The sequence below is a fragment of the Mycteria americana genome, chromosome 9 (genome assembly GCF_035582795.1).
Source record: "Mycteria americana isolate JAX WOST 10 ecotype Jacksonville Zoo and Gardens chromosome 9, USCA_MyAme_1.0, whole genome shotgun sequence".
Classification (NCBI taxonomy): Eukaryota; Metazoa; Chordata; class Aves; order Ciconiiformes; family Ciconiidae; genus Mycteria; species Mycteria americana.
This window is the reverse complement of record NC_134373.1, coordinates 35,645,923-35,661,454: the sequence shown is the minus strand read 5'-3', so window position 1 is coordinate 35,661,454 and position 15,532 is coordinate 35,645,923. Positions and strand designations below refer to the sequence as shown.

The 15,532-nt window shown below is 42.4% G+C and overlaps 1 protein-coding gene across 1 annotated transcript in view; it reads left to right on the top strand.

Moving 5' to 3' along the window:
• The first annotated feature begins 11,155 nt into the window (after nucleotides 1–11,155).
• The window catches only part of ACTR3 (actin related protein 3), a 32,964-nt gene continuing 28,587 nt past the window's right edge, over nucleotides 11,156–15,532 (top strand). The window contains exon 1 of the mRNA XM_075511417.1: nucleotides 11,156–11,359. Within this exon, the coding sequence (XP_075367532.1) occupies nucleotides 11,316–11,359 (44 nt within the window). The 5' untranslated portion in view covers nucleotides 11,156–11,315. The remainder of the gene's footprint in view (nucleotides 11,360–15,532) is intronic.

Genomic DNA, 15,532 nt, shown 5'->3' with positions numbered 1-15,532 from the left:
TTTCTTTATTTTTTATGAGGCTTATGTGTTTTCTTTATTTTTTATGAGGCTATGCAGCTTGCATCCCAATGTGGTCACACAGCATTGTGATGCAACTAAATCCAACTTGTTAATGCTTTGAGTTTAAACATTTTGACTGAGGCAGGCAAACAGGAGAAAACTGCAGTTCTTAAGGTGGAGTGCCAAGCTTCTCTTCATCACAGGATGAGGCGCTTATTGCTGTGGTTCCTGAGGCTTTTGAAGAAAAATAGGTCAGCACTGTCAGAAGCCCAGAAGTTTGTACTTTTTACACTTAGAACTATCACAGGACTCCTGTATTTTTAGCTCAACTAAGTAATTTACTTCCTATTGTAGAAGTTCATATGAAGATCTTACGTCTTCTCTGAAAGAAACTATTACAAGAATGATTTCCCCTTTTTCTTTTTTTTACTGTTCCTTTTTTAGGAATTAGAGTTTCAGTAATCACATGTAATAAAACTGTATGTATATCGCAAATATACACATATTGCATATTTATTTTTCTTGCTGTTAATATTTTAGTTACATAAATAGCACTTTTATAGGCAAAGCAAAATTATATCTAGTTCCCAGCAGCACTGTAATATTTTCATAAGAGAAAACATCCTCAATTTTCTCTGCTAAATTGCCCTTACAAAGAAAATTAGAATTTAGTTTCTGCTCATGTATGTTCTACTTACGAGAACGTAATAGCTGATTTGGATTAAATGAATCACATCCCAAGAAGGAAATTTAATACTCTGTAGGTTTCATAATAGATCTCTACAAAGGAATTGAATCTACTTATTTTAGAGAAATGCTTCCTTCAGAAGGATTTGGATCAGATCTTTGATGAACAAGATGTTCATGTTGATGAACAAGACAAAGCAGCAGAAGCAGAAGAAACTGTATTAACATTTAAACTGATAAACTCAGTTTTGATCAACTTCTGTCCTCCTTAGGGGAAGGATGTAATCTAAGTGTTCAGGACTAGATTTGGTGTAGGATGCATGACAGCAGAGTTTTCCCCTGTTCTCTTGGGTTAGACCAGAAGTCCATCTAGCTCAGAATCCTGTCTCCACAATGACTCGTAATGGATGCCTGGGAAAAGGGTATTGGAAACAAGGCACTTACAGAGTAGTTGTTTCCATGGCACATCCTTACAGTTTTTAGAAATAAATGCTTTACAGCATCCTTATCTGGAAGTCTGTAATTCAGCCAATATATTTATGTCGTGGTTTAATCACACAGCCGCTCGCTCACTCCCCCCTGCTGGGATGGGGGAGAGAATCAGAAGAGTAAAAGTGAGAAAACTTGCGGGTTGAGATAAGGGCACTTTAATAGGTAAAGCAAAAGCCACACATGCAAGCAAAGCAAAACAAGGAATTCCTTCACTGCTTCCCATGGACAGGCAGGTGTTCAGCCATCTCCAGGAAAGCAGGGCTCCATCACGCGTAACGGTTACTTGGGAATACAAATGCCATTACTCCTAATGTCCCCCCTTCCTTCTTCTTCCTCCAGCTTTATATACTGAGCATGAGGCCATATGGTATGGAATAGCCCTTTGGGCAGTTGGGGTCAGCTGTCCTGGCTGTGCCCCCTCCCAGCTTCTGGTGCCCCTGGCAGAGCATGGGAAGCTGAAAAGTCCTTGACCAGTGTAAGCTCTGCTTAGCAACAACTAAAACATCCCTGTTTTCAGGACATCCATCAACACTGTTTTCAGCACAAATCCAAAACACAGCCCCATACTAGCTACTATGAAGAAAATTAACTCTATCCCAGCCAAAACCAGCACAATTTAATAGCTCTTGATGGAGCTATGAACTTGGCTAATCCCTTCTGTGAACCCAGTTATACTGTAAAATATTAGCTGTTAAGGATTTATTTAGGTAGAGCCTTGTGGCATAAAAGAAAATGCTTCATTTTGCTTGGGTTTAGCCCACTGGTTAATAATCCTATCCCATAGCTTGTAATAGTTGTTCCACTTCACCTTCTTTGCACCATTTGAGTTTTAATGTGTCTTATAGCTGTCCTCAACTGCCCTTGAAGTGTCCTAAGTCCCACTTTGCATGAAGCCACTCGCAACTGAGGGAACAATTCCATTGCTTGACTGTCCTCACTGCCTTCCCCTGCTCCCGATCCAGTTCTTGAGATGCTGAAATTAAAACATCAACATTTGGGTATATCATGAGGCAGATTGTGATAGTTACAATTTTCACTTTGTTCTCAGTCCTCTTTTGTGTATTTACGAACATTTTGTATTTTTGACCCTTGCTGAGCTGTTACACGGCTGTTTTCTTAACTGTTTTACCTTATGACAAGGCTCTAAGAAACTTCAGTGCTTAAAACTGTATTATTTTGAACAAAATTTCTGCTGATTACTATGAAAACTACCGTTACTTACAGGAAAAATGTTACGCTGAAGATGTATTAGAAGCAAAAACCACAAATATTTTTGCAATGTAGCTTTTTATCAACCATTACTTTTAATAGCTGTAGAAAATGAACTAGAATTGAGAGCTTTTCTGCTTCCTACTGAACATTACTTGCAAATATTAGCTAGTAATAATATTGCAGACTAGTAAAACAACTCGTTTGGGGAACTTGTCATTACTTATTTCAGTCTCTTTACTTTGCTGATTTATAATAGTAGAGAAAACGGGAATCTTAATTGGCAATGGGATTTCCCATTGCCTGAAAATTACTAAATTGCTATCACTCATTTATTTTCAGTAGATGAACTGTGATCATAATTTGTTAAAAAAAGACAATTTTAAAAACCATTTGGAAGCCTATCCAAGCAAAACAAAAAGTAAATGGAAAGCAAACCTTCAGAAGTATCCCAAATTACAGAATTACCATGCCATTGAGAATTCATATGCAGGAGGGGACTGCACGCATAACCTTCATGCATGTTGACAAGTAGAGAGTCATTTGAATACCATAGCTAGCAGAAATGCATGTGTGAGCACGAGTACCTGCTCTGTCTGGAGACGCAATCCAAAAAACCAAACAGGCTTAACATAGAGTCAAATGTAATTTTTACTTATACCGAATATTTCCATAAAAGCAACTTTCTAAAGGTCAAGTCAGGCAGTTTTCCCAGCACAAGGCTAAACAGTTGGAATTGCATGTAACCTGACCCTGTATGTTCAGGAGAACACAGAACAGATTTTGATATTTGTGCTTTTGCACATTCCTGAATGAATAATCACAATGATTCACTGGGGCTCATTGCAACATAAGGTACTCTTCAAAGTGAATTGCAGTATTGCCCAGTATGGTAACGGTTAACTGATCCCTTGCTGGGCATGCATAATATTCAAGATAAGTCAGGTATTCTCATAAGAAGGGCCTAAAGCAAAGGAACAAATGTCTCATATTGATTCTTACAGTATTAGCATGGGAGACGTACTGTACTGTGTATATATAGGTTCTATATATAGAAGCACACAGATGGATTAAACTGGAAGTTACTCTGCAGGGAAATACAGGAGGGAAAGTTTCTGATTTTCACATCTTGTAATGTTAACAAGTACCTATGGTCTTTTCAATGCAGACTCTCTTAAACTGCACCAAAAAAGAAAGTTTATCAGATGAGAAATTGCACTGATAGAGCTACTGATTTGGGGCTTTGCCAGTGCATTCTTTTCAGATAGCAAGGTTTCAAAATACGTTGTCCTTAAAGGTTAAGTTGGTTGGCTTGTTAGGATGGCACACCAACTTGAAAAAGCATAATGCCCCTATTCCTGCAATAAGGGCTATTCATGTCATCTGTTTGTCTATAAGATTTTGCCCAACTTACATATTCATTTGCATCGTTTGCCATGGTGTTTGCTTTTAGTACAGTTTTTAAAAGCAGCAGAGTGAGTGAAATACTTGAATACAATGTTTCTGTTAGTTTTGATATATTTCTGATACTAGACATGTGAAGAGCATATTCTTACAAATTGACTATGGTCTTCTTCAAAGACATGCATATAATCCTTACAGTGGTGACACAGCACTGTAGAGTTGCAAATCAGCTTTTATACTTTTTGATGATACATTAAGGCATTATTTCAGAAAAATATCCTACAGTCTTTCAGCAGGACAAGCAAGAAACCCCAACTTTACAGAAATGAGTTAACAGTTTCTTTCTCTATATATTACCAAACAAACTGAATAAACCTAGCGTGGAGGTACCCAGCATTCAGAAATAGTGCTTTGAAATTGTTTCCATTTTTTATGCATGCAGCATTGTCACTAGAAATAGATTGATTTATTTATTTATTAAGGAATGCAGTATTTTTAAAATGTTTCCACTGTTGACTAATTTGACTATTATTGTTCACTGTTTTAAAATACATCATGCATCTTAACAAGAAACTTGGGCTCCAGATAGCTGTGATAATTGAAAAAGATACTGCATGAGCTGTTCATTGCTATCCCCCAGTGCTGCTGGAGAGAGTGTTCCTTATTCAGCTAGAGAGAACATTCCTTATCCTGCTAGAAAGAAGGCAGCCAAATTATTTAACCTATCAGAGAGGATATTTTTAGTTATGTCTCATTTTGTCTGGAGACAATTAGGGAGTGCTTATTCATGCTTCTGCCAATAGAACTGTGGATGCTATAATATCCAGCTGACGGAAAGCTTGGTACCATTTTCAAGCAGCACACTGCTGCATCCAGAGAAGGACATCTGTCTATGTGAGTTCCAAATTCTCCTCCTGGTTGTCCTCTCCTCCCCGTGTTATCTTGAAGTAAGTACAATAAGAGTAACATGGCACAATGACCATAGGTGTGATATAGTAGCCTTTAACATCTGTTGTCTTCTAAAAGCTAATCTGAGGAGTCAACAGTGTGGATCAACTGAAGAGAATATATTTTTTTCAAAAGTCACAAAACAAGGAAAAAACCCAAAAAGTATAATACAAGTCTTTCTAAACAATCCTCTTACGAAACGCCATTTAGAATGGGAGCTCAAATATTAGCAGCAAAACCCTCTCAAGAGTTGGTAAATATCTGTTAAAGTCTGAACAAGTGTCTCAGAACAGAAACTAATTTGTTTACCTGTCATACATTCAATTGCTTGCAGTTTCAAATGTTTGAATAGCTCAAAAATCCATGGTGCCATTGCATGCTCTATGATTCTTCATGCTACTACTTTTGTGAAATGACCTACTTGGATCATGTTGATCCTCTGTTCTAAGCATTGACGATCTGGCACTTTTCTTGCTCTTATACTTGCCACTTTTTTAAGGCTTGATTTTACCCTGGTGAGCTTCTGTGCTCTGCTGGAAACCTCATCGGTTATGGCTACCTCCAATGTCTACTGTAACTGCAAACTTACCAAGTAGTGACAGACTGATTTGATTTAGCACATGGATGACATCTTTGAATAAAAATTAAAAGATCACTAAATTAAAAATGTTTTTTTTACATATGTTTGCAAGTTATCATGGGTTTTACTCAAATTAATGGTTCATGACATGGTGACCACAAAAGTTGATGCCTCAAGTACAACCACTAAGGCAAGTCAGATACTTACGGCTGTGATTGATTTAGGTTCTCAGTTCTGTTGAAGTGTATAATTAAATCATATGAAAAAGGTAGCAATATACATTTGTTCCAGCCAAGAAAGTAAATAGGTACAATTGAGAACACATAATAATGTTTCCATTACAGGAGAAAGCACAGATTTTCTGATCATGGCCAAGTTATGTATTACTGTTATTTGGCTCCCAGGTGTGACCATGTGGAGCCCGTGCAGTATAGATACAACACAAAGGCACAGAATCGTACCCTGTTTTGCTGTTGTAGGAATCCTGCTGCCATCATTCTGCTAATTCACTTACAGAAGCTTTATAAAGGAACAAGACGTACTTGTTATGAGAAAGCACAGAATAGCAGCATAAAGATAAACAATTTTGAATGGAAAAGCAAGCTGTAAATAGGAATGCAGTGTTTCTCTAGACGGCATGCCTTTTGCAGGTTTTGCCTGTGCCTAGAACATGAAGTTCCTATTTAAGTCATCACATTTTCAGTCAAATTCTTCCTTTATATTTTGTAGGTTGATCTTTTGACACACATTTTGCTATTATTCCTAGCAAATATAATGGGCAATAGTGGTGTTACCATAATAATAGCCCAAGGATATAAACAAGGCCCAGTTTATAAGTTTCTCTCTCTCCTTAGATACTTAGTTTCAGTGTACAAAGAATCACAGTTCTTTTTTTTTTCCCATTCGTTATTTCAGAAAAAAATATGGTTGGACTAATTATATTTTGAAAGTTAATGGGTTTAGTTGATCTAAGTCAGAACTCTTGGAGAGTAGCCACATCAAATGAGATCCTGGTAATTTGCCATGACTTCACCATGTGCAGCTCCATGAAATTACATGCCTCCCATATGGCTGTTGCTATAGCTATGCCAAAATCAACCAATAACACTATAATTTTGCTTGTGGCCCTTCCTGGAAGAAATCTACATACGTCATATATCAGGGTAGATAAAATGTTTTCTTGTTTAGCTGTCTGTAGTATTCCATTAACTATTGGTAAAACTTAATTATATTAAAATACTCAGAACATGATGGATAAATTATTAAGCAATGTACTTTATAATAAATACTTACAATAAAGTGACTATTGTCTAATGGATAATCTAGACCTGATTTTCCTTGGATGTTTCTGTAGCTTTTATTGTCAGCTTTACCTGGGGTTAAGGGACATTCAGTGTGATGTACTGGATATTAACCTGCCTTTTAAATTCAGTTTATACCAATCTAAGTGGCAACATGCTGACCTGGGCAAGATCAGGTTCTCAGCCCTCCTGGGAATTTCCTAAATCCCTTCACCCCTGCAACTTTTACTTCCTTTTGCTTTTTCTTGTTCCTTGCACTTCACTGTGCTTCCCAGGCCTCAATCTGTATATGGGTTCACACAGTTGTTCTTTCTGCATGCTCAAGGGCAGGCTATTAACTACATGAAAACAATCCAGAATGAGGAAGATGCTGAAAAGCTTCCCACGTAGCTTAGCAAGTGATTTGTAATGCTTTTGTCTAGGTATGCACTTCTTCAGGCTGAAGGACTTGTGAAATTTTAATATGTAGTATTGCCGGAGCTAGTAAATCATACCTGCATCATGGAAAAGTTTGGAGCCCCAAGACTTCTTTATATAAAAATTGCGGAAAGCTGTCTGAAAATTCCCTCCATCCGAATCAGACTGTTAGAATGCTCCTGTGTTTACTTGTTGACTAATAGAAATACTTTCCTTCTGAACTTTTATCTTCTCATTCCTTATGCATTTGTATGCATCTGCATTCTCTTGTTTTGTATTTACATTGTAAACTGCCTGGAGGCAGACAGCAACAGAAGGAGGATGCTCTGCAATGGTAATTACTTCTGTTATCATGGATATTCAGGAAAAGATCACCTGCAACCTAACTGTGCTTATAAAAGCTGGACTGTGATGCATCACAGAATGATGATATTGCTGCATTATGTCTGCTGTATAGGATGGTACCAGGGAAAGGCAATTTAGGGTTTTATTCACTCCCATTCCACTGGTAAGATTGAGAACATACCAAGACATTGCCTCTACACATTAAAAATTTGATTTCTGGTACACCCTGAAACAGTGAAAAGCTTTGCATAAGTTTGGAACTGACTTCTGGCCAAATGAGGATGAAAAGATTCAGAAAATTACACCATGAAAACAGACAGTAGGCTTTTCCTACTAGTCCTGTACTGAAGAAATAAGTAAGGGTTGGAAAACATTTCAATGCAAGAAAGTTTTGAAATATATCCATCAGCACTGCAATCCTGCTGGATCTAGCTGAAGTTTAGCTTTATAAGCTCAATTTTGTAATTTGAGCACAAGACTTCTATGCTAAAAATATCCACCAAGATAATCTAGATACCAATCCACAAAACTACAAAGGGTTTAGAGGAAGCAGTACTGAAATTTAGATTGATCTATTTGAATTTTGATGAATAATACACCAAACTTGTGTTTATGGTACAACAACGTGAGATAATATTGCTTGAAGAGAAATCTTGCACCTTTATTTTATTGGACTGGCGCCTGGGTCCACAGCCACCTAAGAACTGCATCTGGCAAGACTAATAAAATGAAACATGAGATCTCATGGCCAGGGAGTTCAGTCTTTCAACTCCTTCCCTTGCAAAACTGCGATTGACTTGGCACCTTGATACTGAGAGAAATCCTATGCTTTTTGGTGCTCAAATGTAAATTCCACTGTAATTCAGTAAAACGAAAGGCACCAACACTGCTCTTTTTCAATGTCATTCTTAATGCAGACTCAGGAAGAACACAAACTGATAGCAAGAGATTGCAATGGAGTTACTTAACAGGTTTATTTCACTTTCCATATGAACTGCAGTATTCTTTTTTCCTGCTCAGTGTCCTATCATTTTGTAGAAAACACTTGTACTCACAAGAAGGAAAAAAATAAATCCAGCTATGGGATATTTTGTGTAGAGTGCCTTACAGTAAGTGCTTGTGGGTGTGATTTAATGTTTTATAGTGAAACGATGCTTCTGTTAGCAAAAAGTCATCAGCATACTTTTATAGCAGTTCTACTATCTGTCTTTTGACTTTGCTATTAAAGCTTAGCGAAGATTAATCAGGAGCATTATTTGGAAATATTAGGTAATAAAGAACAGTCAGCTATGGTACACTAACGATTACACTGTTCAAAACTCACTACAGCTGGGCATTCTAACTCGGTGGTGCTGATCCCCTCTGTGCCGGCTCTAGGAGCTGTGTAGCCAGGACAAGACCTGCCAGCTCCACGCTTTCTGCATGCCACAGTTTTTTGGCCCTTGTCTCACACTCCTCGGGGGGTTACTTGAACTTCTGCAACTGGAGCGCTAAGCCTCGCTCTCATTCCAGGACTCCATCTGCCAGGCGCAGCAGGTGAACCTGCTGCATGTATAACCCTGAATACCAGGTAATAAAACCAAGAGGAAAGTGGAAAGTCCACATGCTACTTTATATACTAACTGTATTTATTGTAGATAAATATGTACCTATGCACACACACAGGCATGTGCATTAAAAAAAGGGCTATTTGCACTTTCTCTGAAAAGCTTTCAGAGATATTAATCTTGCATATTCTAGCACAGCATAGCTCATGGGCTACACAATATCCCGCAGAAATCCTTTTCATTTTCTGTAAACTGTCTCATAATGTTCTATTCATAATTTGCTTTGACATTAAAATAAAAATGTTAATATTCTCAATGTCTCCTGCTTATGTTCCTCAGGAAGATCTGGCAGCCCACAGAAACCAGATGGTGGCTTGAACTTCACAACTGAACCATCTAGCTGCTGCTACAGAAAGGGACGGTTTTGCTCCCTCCTATCTCAGCTTGAAGGGCATGTACCTAGCCCTTCCTTTGCACTGGCACTGACTCTTGTCTAACCCTACAGTAAACTCAGGGAATGAGCCTATTAATTAGAGATAGCTTAAACTAAGCAAGGAAGACCAATGCTTGAAGAAGGAAGCAAGACCACTGTGAGGATACCTTGAGGGCTAGTGGCTCCCTAAGGGACATGGAGCCACCTGCAGTAACAGGGCCAGCAGGGCTAGGGACTCACCAGCCTGGGCACGTCTCACAGTACATGGTTGAGGTGAGGTGGGCAGGCCCAAAAATAGTGGCCAGGTTCAACCAAGAGTCCAGATCATCAGAAAAGTTCATGGTGGTGAAACAGGTCCAAGGTGAAGCCAGGCTGTTGGCCTGCAGACCAGGACTAGTGATAGTAACCAGGAATGCCCATAGGGACAAGGCAAGTCTAATATCAAGCCAGAAAGCAAGGCTAGGACTACACACACCTACAGCATAGCTCAAACAAAAACCGAGGGCCCAGGGCTGAGCTTGAATAGGTCTCCTGTGCCCTTGGGCAGGGAGTGTGGGGTGGAGGTGAGGCTGATTAGGGCCATTAAGGCCCATTAGTGCATGCTGAGCCCTGGCAATTACTCCTTTTGATGGACTACCAAATTTCTCCTCAGCGTGACATCGGATTATACCATGAAGCTCACATCCTCACATTGCCAAGGTAGTAGCAGCAAGCAAAGGACCGAAAATACCTGAAAGCCCCAATACCAGAACTGTTAAAACATTAAAATATTTTGAAAACAAACAAAAAATAGCATGTGGCTACAGTACACCGTGGGGCAAGAACTGGGACAGACTTGGTGGACAAAACAGTCTGTCCTTCAAAGCCTGAAGGGCTGTGAAAGGTGGAAAGAGAGAGAAAGAAAAGAGCAAGCCCTCAAACAGATTTTTTTATTTTGTCCACCTGGATCCCCAACAGTGGATGCCCTTGCCCCCTTTGGGACTAAAAGTCCTTCAAAAGGAGGACGGGGGCCTACGGCTAAACCCAGGAAGAGATGGATGCCACCCATCACATCACATCGGGATGGCCGATCGTGGCAGGGCTACGCTTGTTTGCTCCGGTTACATGGGAGCATGGCACGGAGATGGCGGTGCTGGCAGCGTACTGGTGGGCAGCAGAGCAGGCTGGTGGGAGGCTGGGAAACGCTGCTTGCTCGGCTGGCCTGGCAGCACCACACCACCCCGCCTCAGGCTGCAGGATTTTAAAGGATGGGGAGCGTGAGGTGTGGGTTCGGTGCTCCTGTGGAGGTCTACGGGTGAGAGGGGCTTGAGGGTTTCCTTTGAGTACAGCTGAGGGGGAATCAGGTTTTCAGGGAGGCTGGGCTGCCCGGGGCTGGTGTCGCAGGGTACTTGGTACGTTCCCCAGCAGGTGTTCCATTCGCCGGCCCAGCTAGTGTCTGGCAACACCAACGAGCACCATGAGGAGCATGGCCTCCTGCATTTCCCCTTGGGTGATGCTATTTCTGGGGAGTGGCAGGGCCTGCAGGAAGTCATCCCCTCGTCATTTTCAGCGCCCTCCTCACACCACACAACCCTTCGCCCCGACTTCTCTCAGGTTTTCAGCATTACAATACAACTTCAGCCGGCCTCGTTTGCTCGCCGCCCCTGAGGAGGCCGGCGGCTGCCGCGGCGGGGGTTGGGTAAGAACCCTCCCGCCCGCTCCACTTCGTACCGCCTCGCAGGGGCGAGGCCGCGAGATCGGACGTCAGCGAGGGCTGGGGTTGTCGCGCCCGCCCTCGCCGCCGCGCGCAGGGAGGGGCGGGTCAGCCATCTTGGGCTCGCCGGGCCGTGCCTGCGAGCGGGCGGGGGAGGGAGCGCCCGCCTTGCGGAAGTGCCCTCACTCCCCGCCGCCGAGCCCCGCCGGAGCGCGCCCAGGGCTGCCCGCCGTCCCTAGCACCGCCGCTACCGAGGAGCATGGCAGGGCGGCTTCCGGCCTGTGTGGTGGACTGCGGCACGGGGTGAGCGAGACGGTCGGGGCAGCCGCTGACAGCTCGGTGCCGCCCGGGGCGGGGCCGGGCGGGTTCCGCTGCTGCAGATGGCGGCGGGGGTCGCGCTGCCCGCGGCGGGGCCGGGGTTGGGGCCGGGCCAGGCAGCCACGCCCGAGTCGCCGCGGTGCCGGTAGCGGGAGGGCCGGCCCGGGCTGCGGGGAGCAGCCGGCTGCCTTCCCTTCCCTTCCCCTCCCCTCGTTCTCCCCGTCGGGCCCTTCGCGGCCGCCCGGCGGGGAGGGGTGTCCCGGCGCGGCCCCGCTCCCCCGCCGCCAGTCTGCGCCTCCGGCAGCCGGGTCGTACCGGGGCCGCGCCAGTCGCTCCCCCCACTCGTCCTCGCGGAGCCTCGGGCCGCCCCGCCGGCCGGGGCCGCTGGGAGCAGCCGCCTTCGGCTCCTCGGCCGGTGCCTGCCGGGGTGCGGGGGACCCTGCGCGGCTGCCGGAGCCGGGGGTGGCGAGCAGGGAAGATCAGCCTGGTGCTGCCGTGTGGGGCTGCCTGCGAGCTCCTGAAATGCCCTCGCTTAGAGAGCTCACCGCGCTGCCGGGTGCCGTCTGGGGGGCTCCTGTGTTTTTATTTTTTTTCTGATGTGTGGATAATGTCATTTATTCTGTGTTACTTCTCTCTGTGGAAGAAAAAAACCCCTCCCCCTTCAGTGAGCAAGCGCAGAGGAACTTCCTTAGTTTTGTCAAAGCCTCTTCCTGCTTTCGGGCTTTTATACCTTATAAGGCAGTTTTCAGTGTCAAACCTGAACCAAATCCGTTTTAGAAACTCTTCTTTTTATTTGGCAGCTACCAGATGATGAAGAGAATGCGGTGCCAGTGATAAATAGCGTAAAAAGTGATTCGGGAGAAGGCCCTCGGGATCCAGGCTGCCTTTTCTGCCGTGGCATGGCTCCTGGAGGCTTTGGGTTGGGGAGCAAGCCCTGAGAGGTGTCTGTAGGAAGCCAACCTGGAAGGGTGACGTGGTACCACTTGCAGGAGCGCACTCAGGAAGTGAAAACCGCTTTGTGACCTGCTGTCTGCGGTGTGATTTTTAAAGATGAAATATTTCATTTTAGACATTATGCATTGGGCTTTTACTGGAAAGTATGGTATATTTTCAAGACTCTTCCTCTTTAGCTAGCACTGATGACATGCTGATTCTTTTAACTCGTCCTTTTCTTTCACTTCTCATCCATCTTGGTAAAAATAGTCAAAGAAGTTTCTCAGTGACTGCAGTGTACGTACAAATATTTACAGTACTCTGAAAGGGCGTGTTCTTTTGAAATCCAGGCACTTGTTTTTTGAAAGCACATGCTCATCTTCCCTTCAGGAGAATCTATCTTGTGTAGGACATGAATAAATTAGTCTTTAAGAAGAGCAGGCACATATGTGTCTATAATGTATGCATGTTTACCAGTTGTATGAAGAAGTCATACCTGTAGTTAGAGCAAAAACTAAAACCTTGAATTTTGTAGGATGGGGGAAGGTTAGCACAGCAGGAATGTGCATGGGTAGCTGAGTGTAATGGAAGTATTTGTGAGTTTAACATGATGTGTATATGCACTGTTTATCTTTCAAAACAGAAGATCTGTAACGTACTCTGCCGCATTTCACTAGAGGCTTTTTCCCATCCGACATGTTTGTGCATTGCAGGTAGTCCCATTAAAGCCAGTAATTACGTCTTTATAGGTTTGCAAAATATAGGTTGTGACCACTGGAGTAGAGAGATTTGCTTAGAGCTTTCAGTGGTGCCAAGCAGGAACAACATGCTAGCATATAGCTGCGTAAGAAATGACTTTTTCTTTTTAATGTGAGAGGTATACCAAGGGACCTGTGTGTTAAAACAAATCTTCCTGGGGAAGATCTGTGTGTAAGTACTCCATTAATCAACTTCAGTGTATGGGACATACTCTGTAATGTTCTTGAATAGGATGTTAAGCAAGTCTCGCTCCTGTTGTATTTATTTATTTCCTCCCAGTCTTCAAAGATCTCTCTAAGATACTGTTTTATTGTGCACTTTTTTTTTTTTTTTTTTTTTTTTTTTTGCAGCCCAACCTATTCTGCTCTCCAGGCTTTTGCTTTCTGGTGTGCTTCGTAGTCTGAGGTTGTTCTTCCCTGAAGTTCTACTTCAGGAAACTGGGGGCAAAGATTTTTAGCGTTGGAAACATTGCAGAGCGTGGGGGTTGTTGGAATTCATTGATTGCAGTAGACAAACATATAAAGTTGTGAATTTACAAAGGAAAAATCTAATACTTGAGATAGATAAGGAACAGGTGGGTAGTAGTGCAGTGGGATGTGATAGCATAATCATGCTCATAGCTTTTTTTTTTTTAATTGGTGCAGCCCTTCTAGCCCATCTCATTTTGTGTGTATAAGCGAGAACACAACACATAACTTATGTCAGCCTAGTGCTCTGTGCAGATCAGTTGAGGTCTCACCTAAGGTACTGTCTTGCCTATCAAAATGAAAGAAAGCAGACGAATTAAAGATAGCCCCTGAGAACAGGAAAAGAAAGAGGTTTTGAAAATACAACCAAAGCAGAAAGGTTGAAAGGAACTGCCTTGTTTAGAACAGGCAAGGCTTTAAAAGTGCACAAATTTTCCGATAAGTAGGGTTTTTGTAGAGGGAGGGGATGGTAATTAATTTACAGTCCAAGGAGAATTTACCTTAATCAGCAAAAGGGCAGACGTAGGAGAGGTATTAAGGGTGTCTTCCTACATGTCTTGTGCATGTAGCCACAGGCTCAGTTTGTTGATCTGAGTGATTTTTTGTGTGTGTGTGTGTGTGTGTGTGTGTTCATTTTTGCCAGCTAAGATTGAGGGGAAGGAGTTGGATAAGAAGGGTGGCAGAGTTGTGCTTTTCAGCATCAGCCTGCACAGATCAGACAAATTTTAAGAACCTCTTTCAAAGCATAAAGAGATGAAAGCACAGAAGAAGTTGGGGAGATCATGTGATCCCTGTTGTTTGAGGGTTTAACAGGTTAGTCAAACTTTTTAGGGATCATCGAAGTACACATCATACAGCTGGAGCTGGCAAATGGGTGAAGTCAGTGACATGGTAATCAGATTATGGGTGCAGCAAAAATTCTTCCAGTGTTACATTTGTATCTTGAAATTTGCATTCTTTGCTTAAGCAAACCTGATACCTAGAAAATAAGGTAATGTAAGGGATACCTGGTAAGAGCAGGTAAATCCTGTGAATAGGTCTTACTTCAGACTGGCGTATCTAAGGATTACATGCATTTTAAAATAAAAATACAAAAAAAGAAAACTAACATGGAATTATTTCCATAATGTATATGAACAACACACCAAAGAAAGAAAAAGGCTCTTACTAATTTTTTAATCTCAGTAGGCTGCAGTCTTTTGCTCTGTGCCTTTTTGGGTATTTGAATAGTTCTTTCTGCCTCTTCTACAGGCGAACACAGCACAGCCTGCAAGTCATGATTAAAAGCTCTTCCTACGCCACTTCAGAATTTAGCTTGATTAGGTTGACAAGTAGATTTTAGCTGTGTCTTTCTGTGTGAATGCTTTTTTTTTTTCCCTTAGTATAAACTTGTATAACACTGAAGTAGCTCATTTGGGATGGCAGATAATTGCAAGTGTTCAAATTAATGGCTCTTCAGCTGAGCTGAAGTAAGTGGCTGTGTAACCTACTGCAGTTCCAAAATGAGAACTTAATTTTAGCAATGAAAGTGATTTAAAGAAAAGTATTTGCATTTTCTGTACCTAAACTTTCCCTTTTCTATAGGCTCGTGTGCAGTTTTTCTGTGGCTGTCAGGTGGATCCATTACCAATCAATACTTGAGTGTTGCAGGTGACCAACTTCTCTAATGTACCCCAGAGCCTTTTATCGGTAGGGTCAGTATGTTGGTAGGCCTTCTCTTGAGTAAATTGGTTATGTGATTGTGTGAAAAAAAATTACGTTGTCTCACATCTTGCTTTCTCATAGCTCCTCTCATATGACAAGCTAGCTCCCTTTTTCACTTCCCTTACACAGGTTATAAAAATGCATGCATTTGGATTTTTTCTCTTCCTTCTTTCCTGAATACTAGGGGAGAATGAAAGGTTTCAGAGTTGACTGGAGAAAGCCCTGCTCCTCGTGGTAGGAGCATGAAAGTCCCTCAACCTCATGGCAGTCTGGGTTCCCTCTGAGCTGAGAGCCT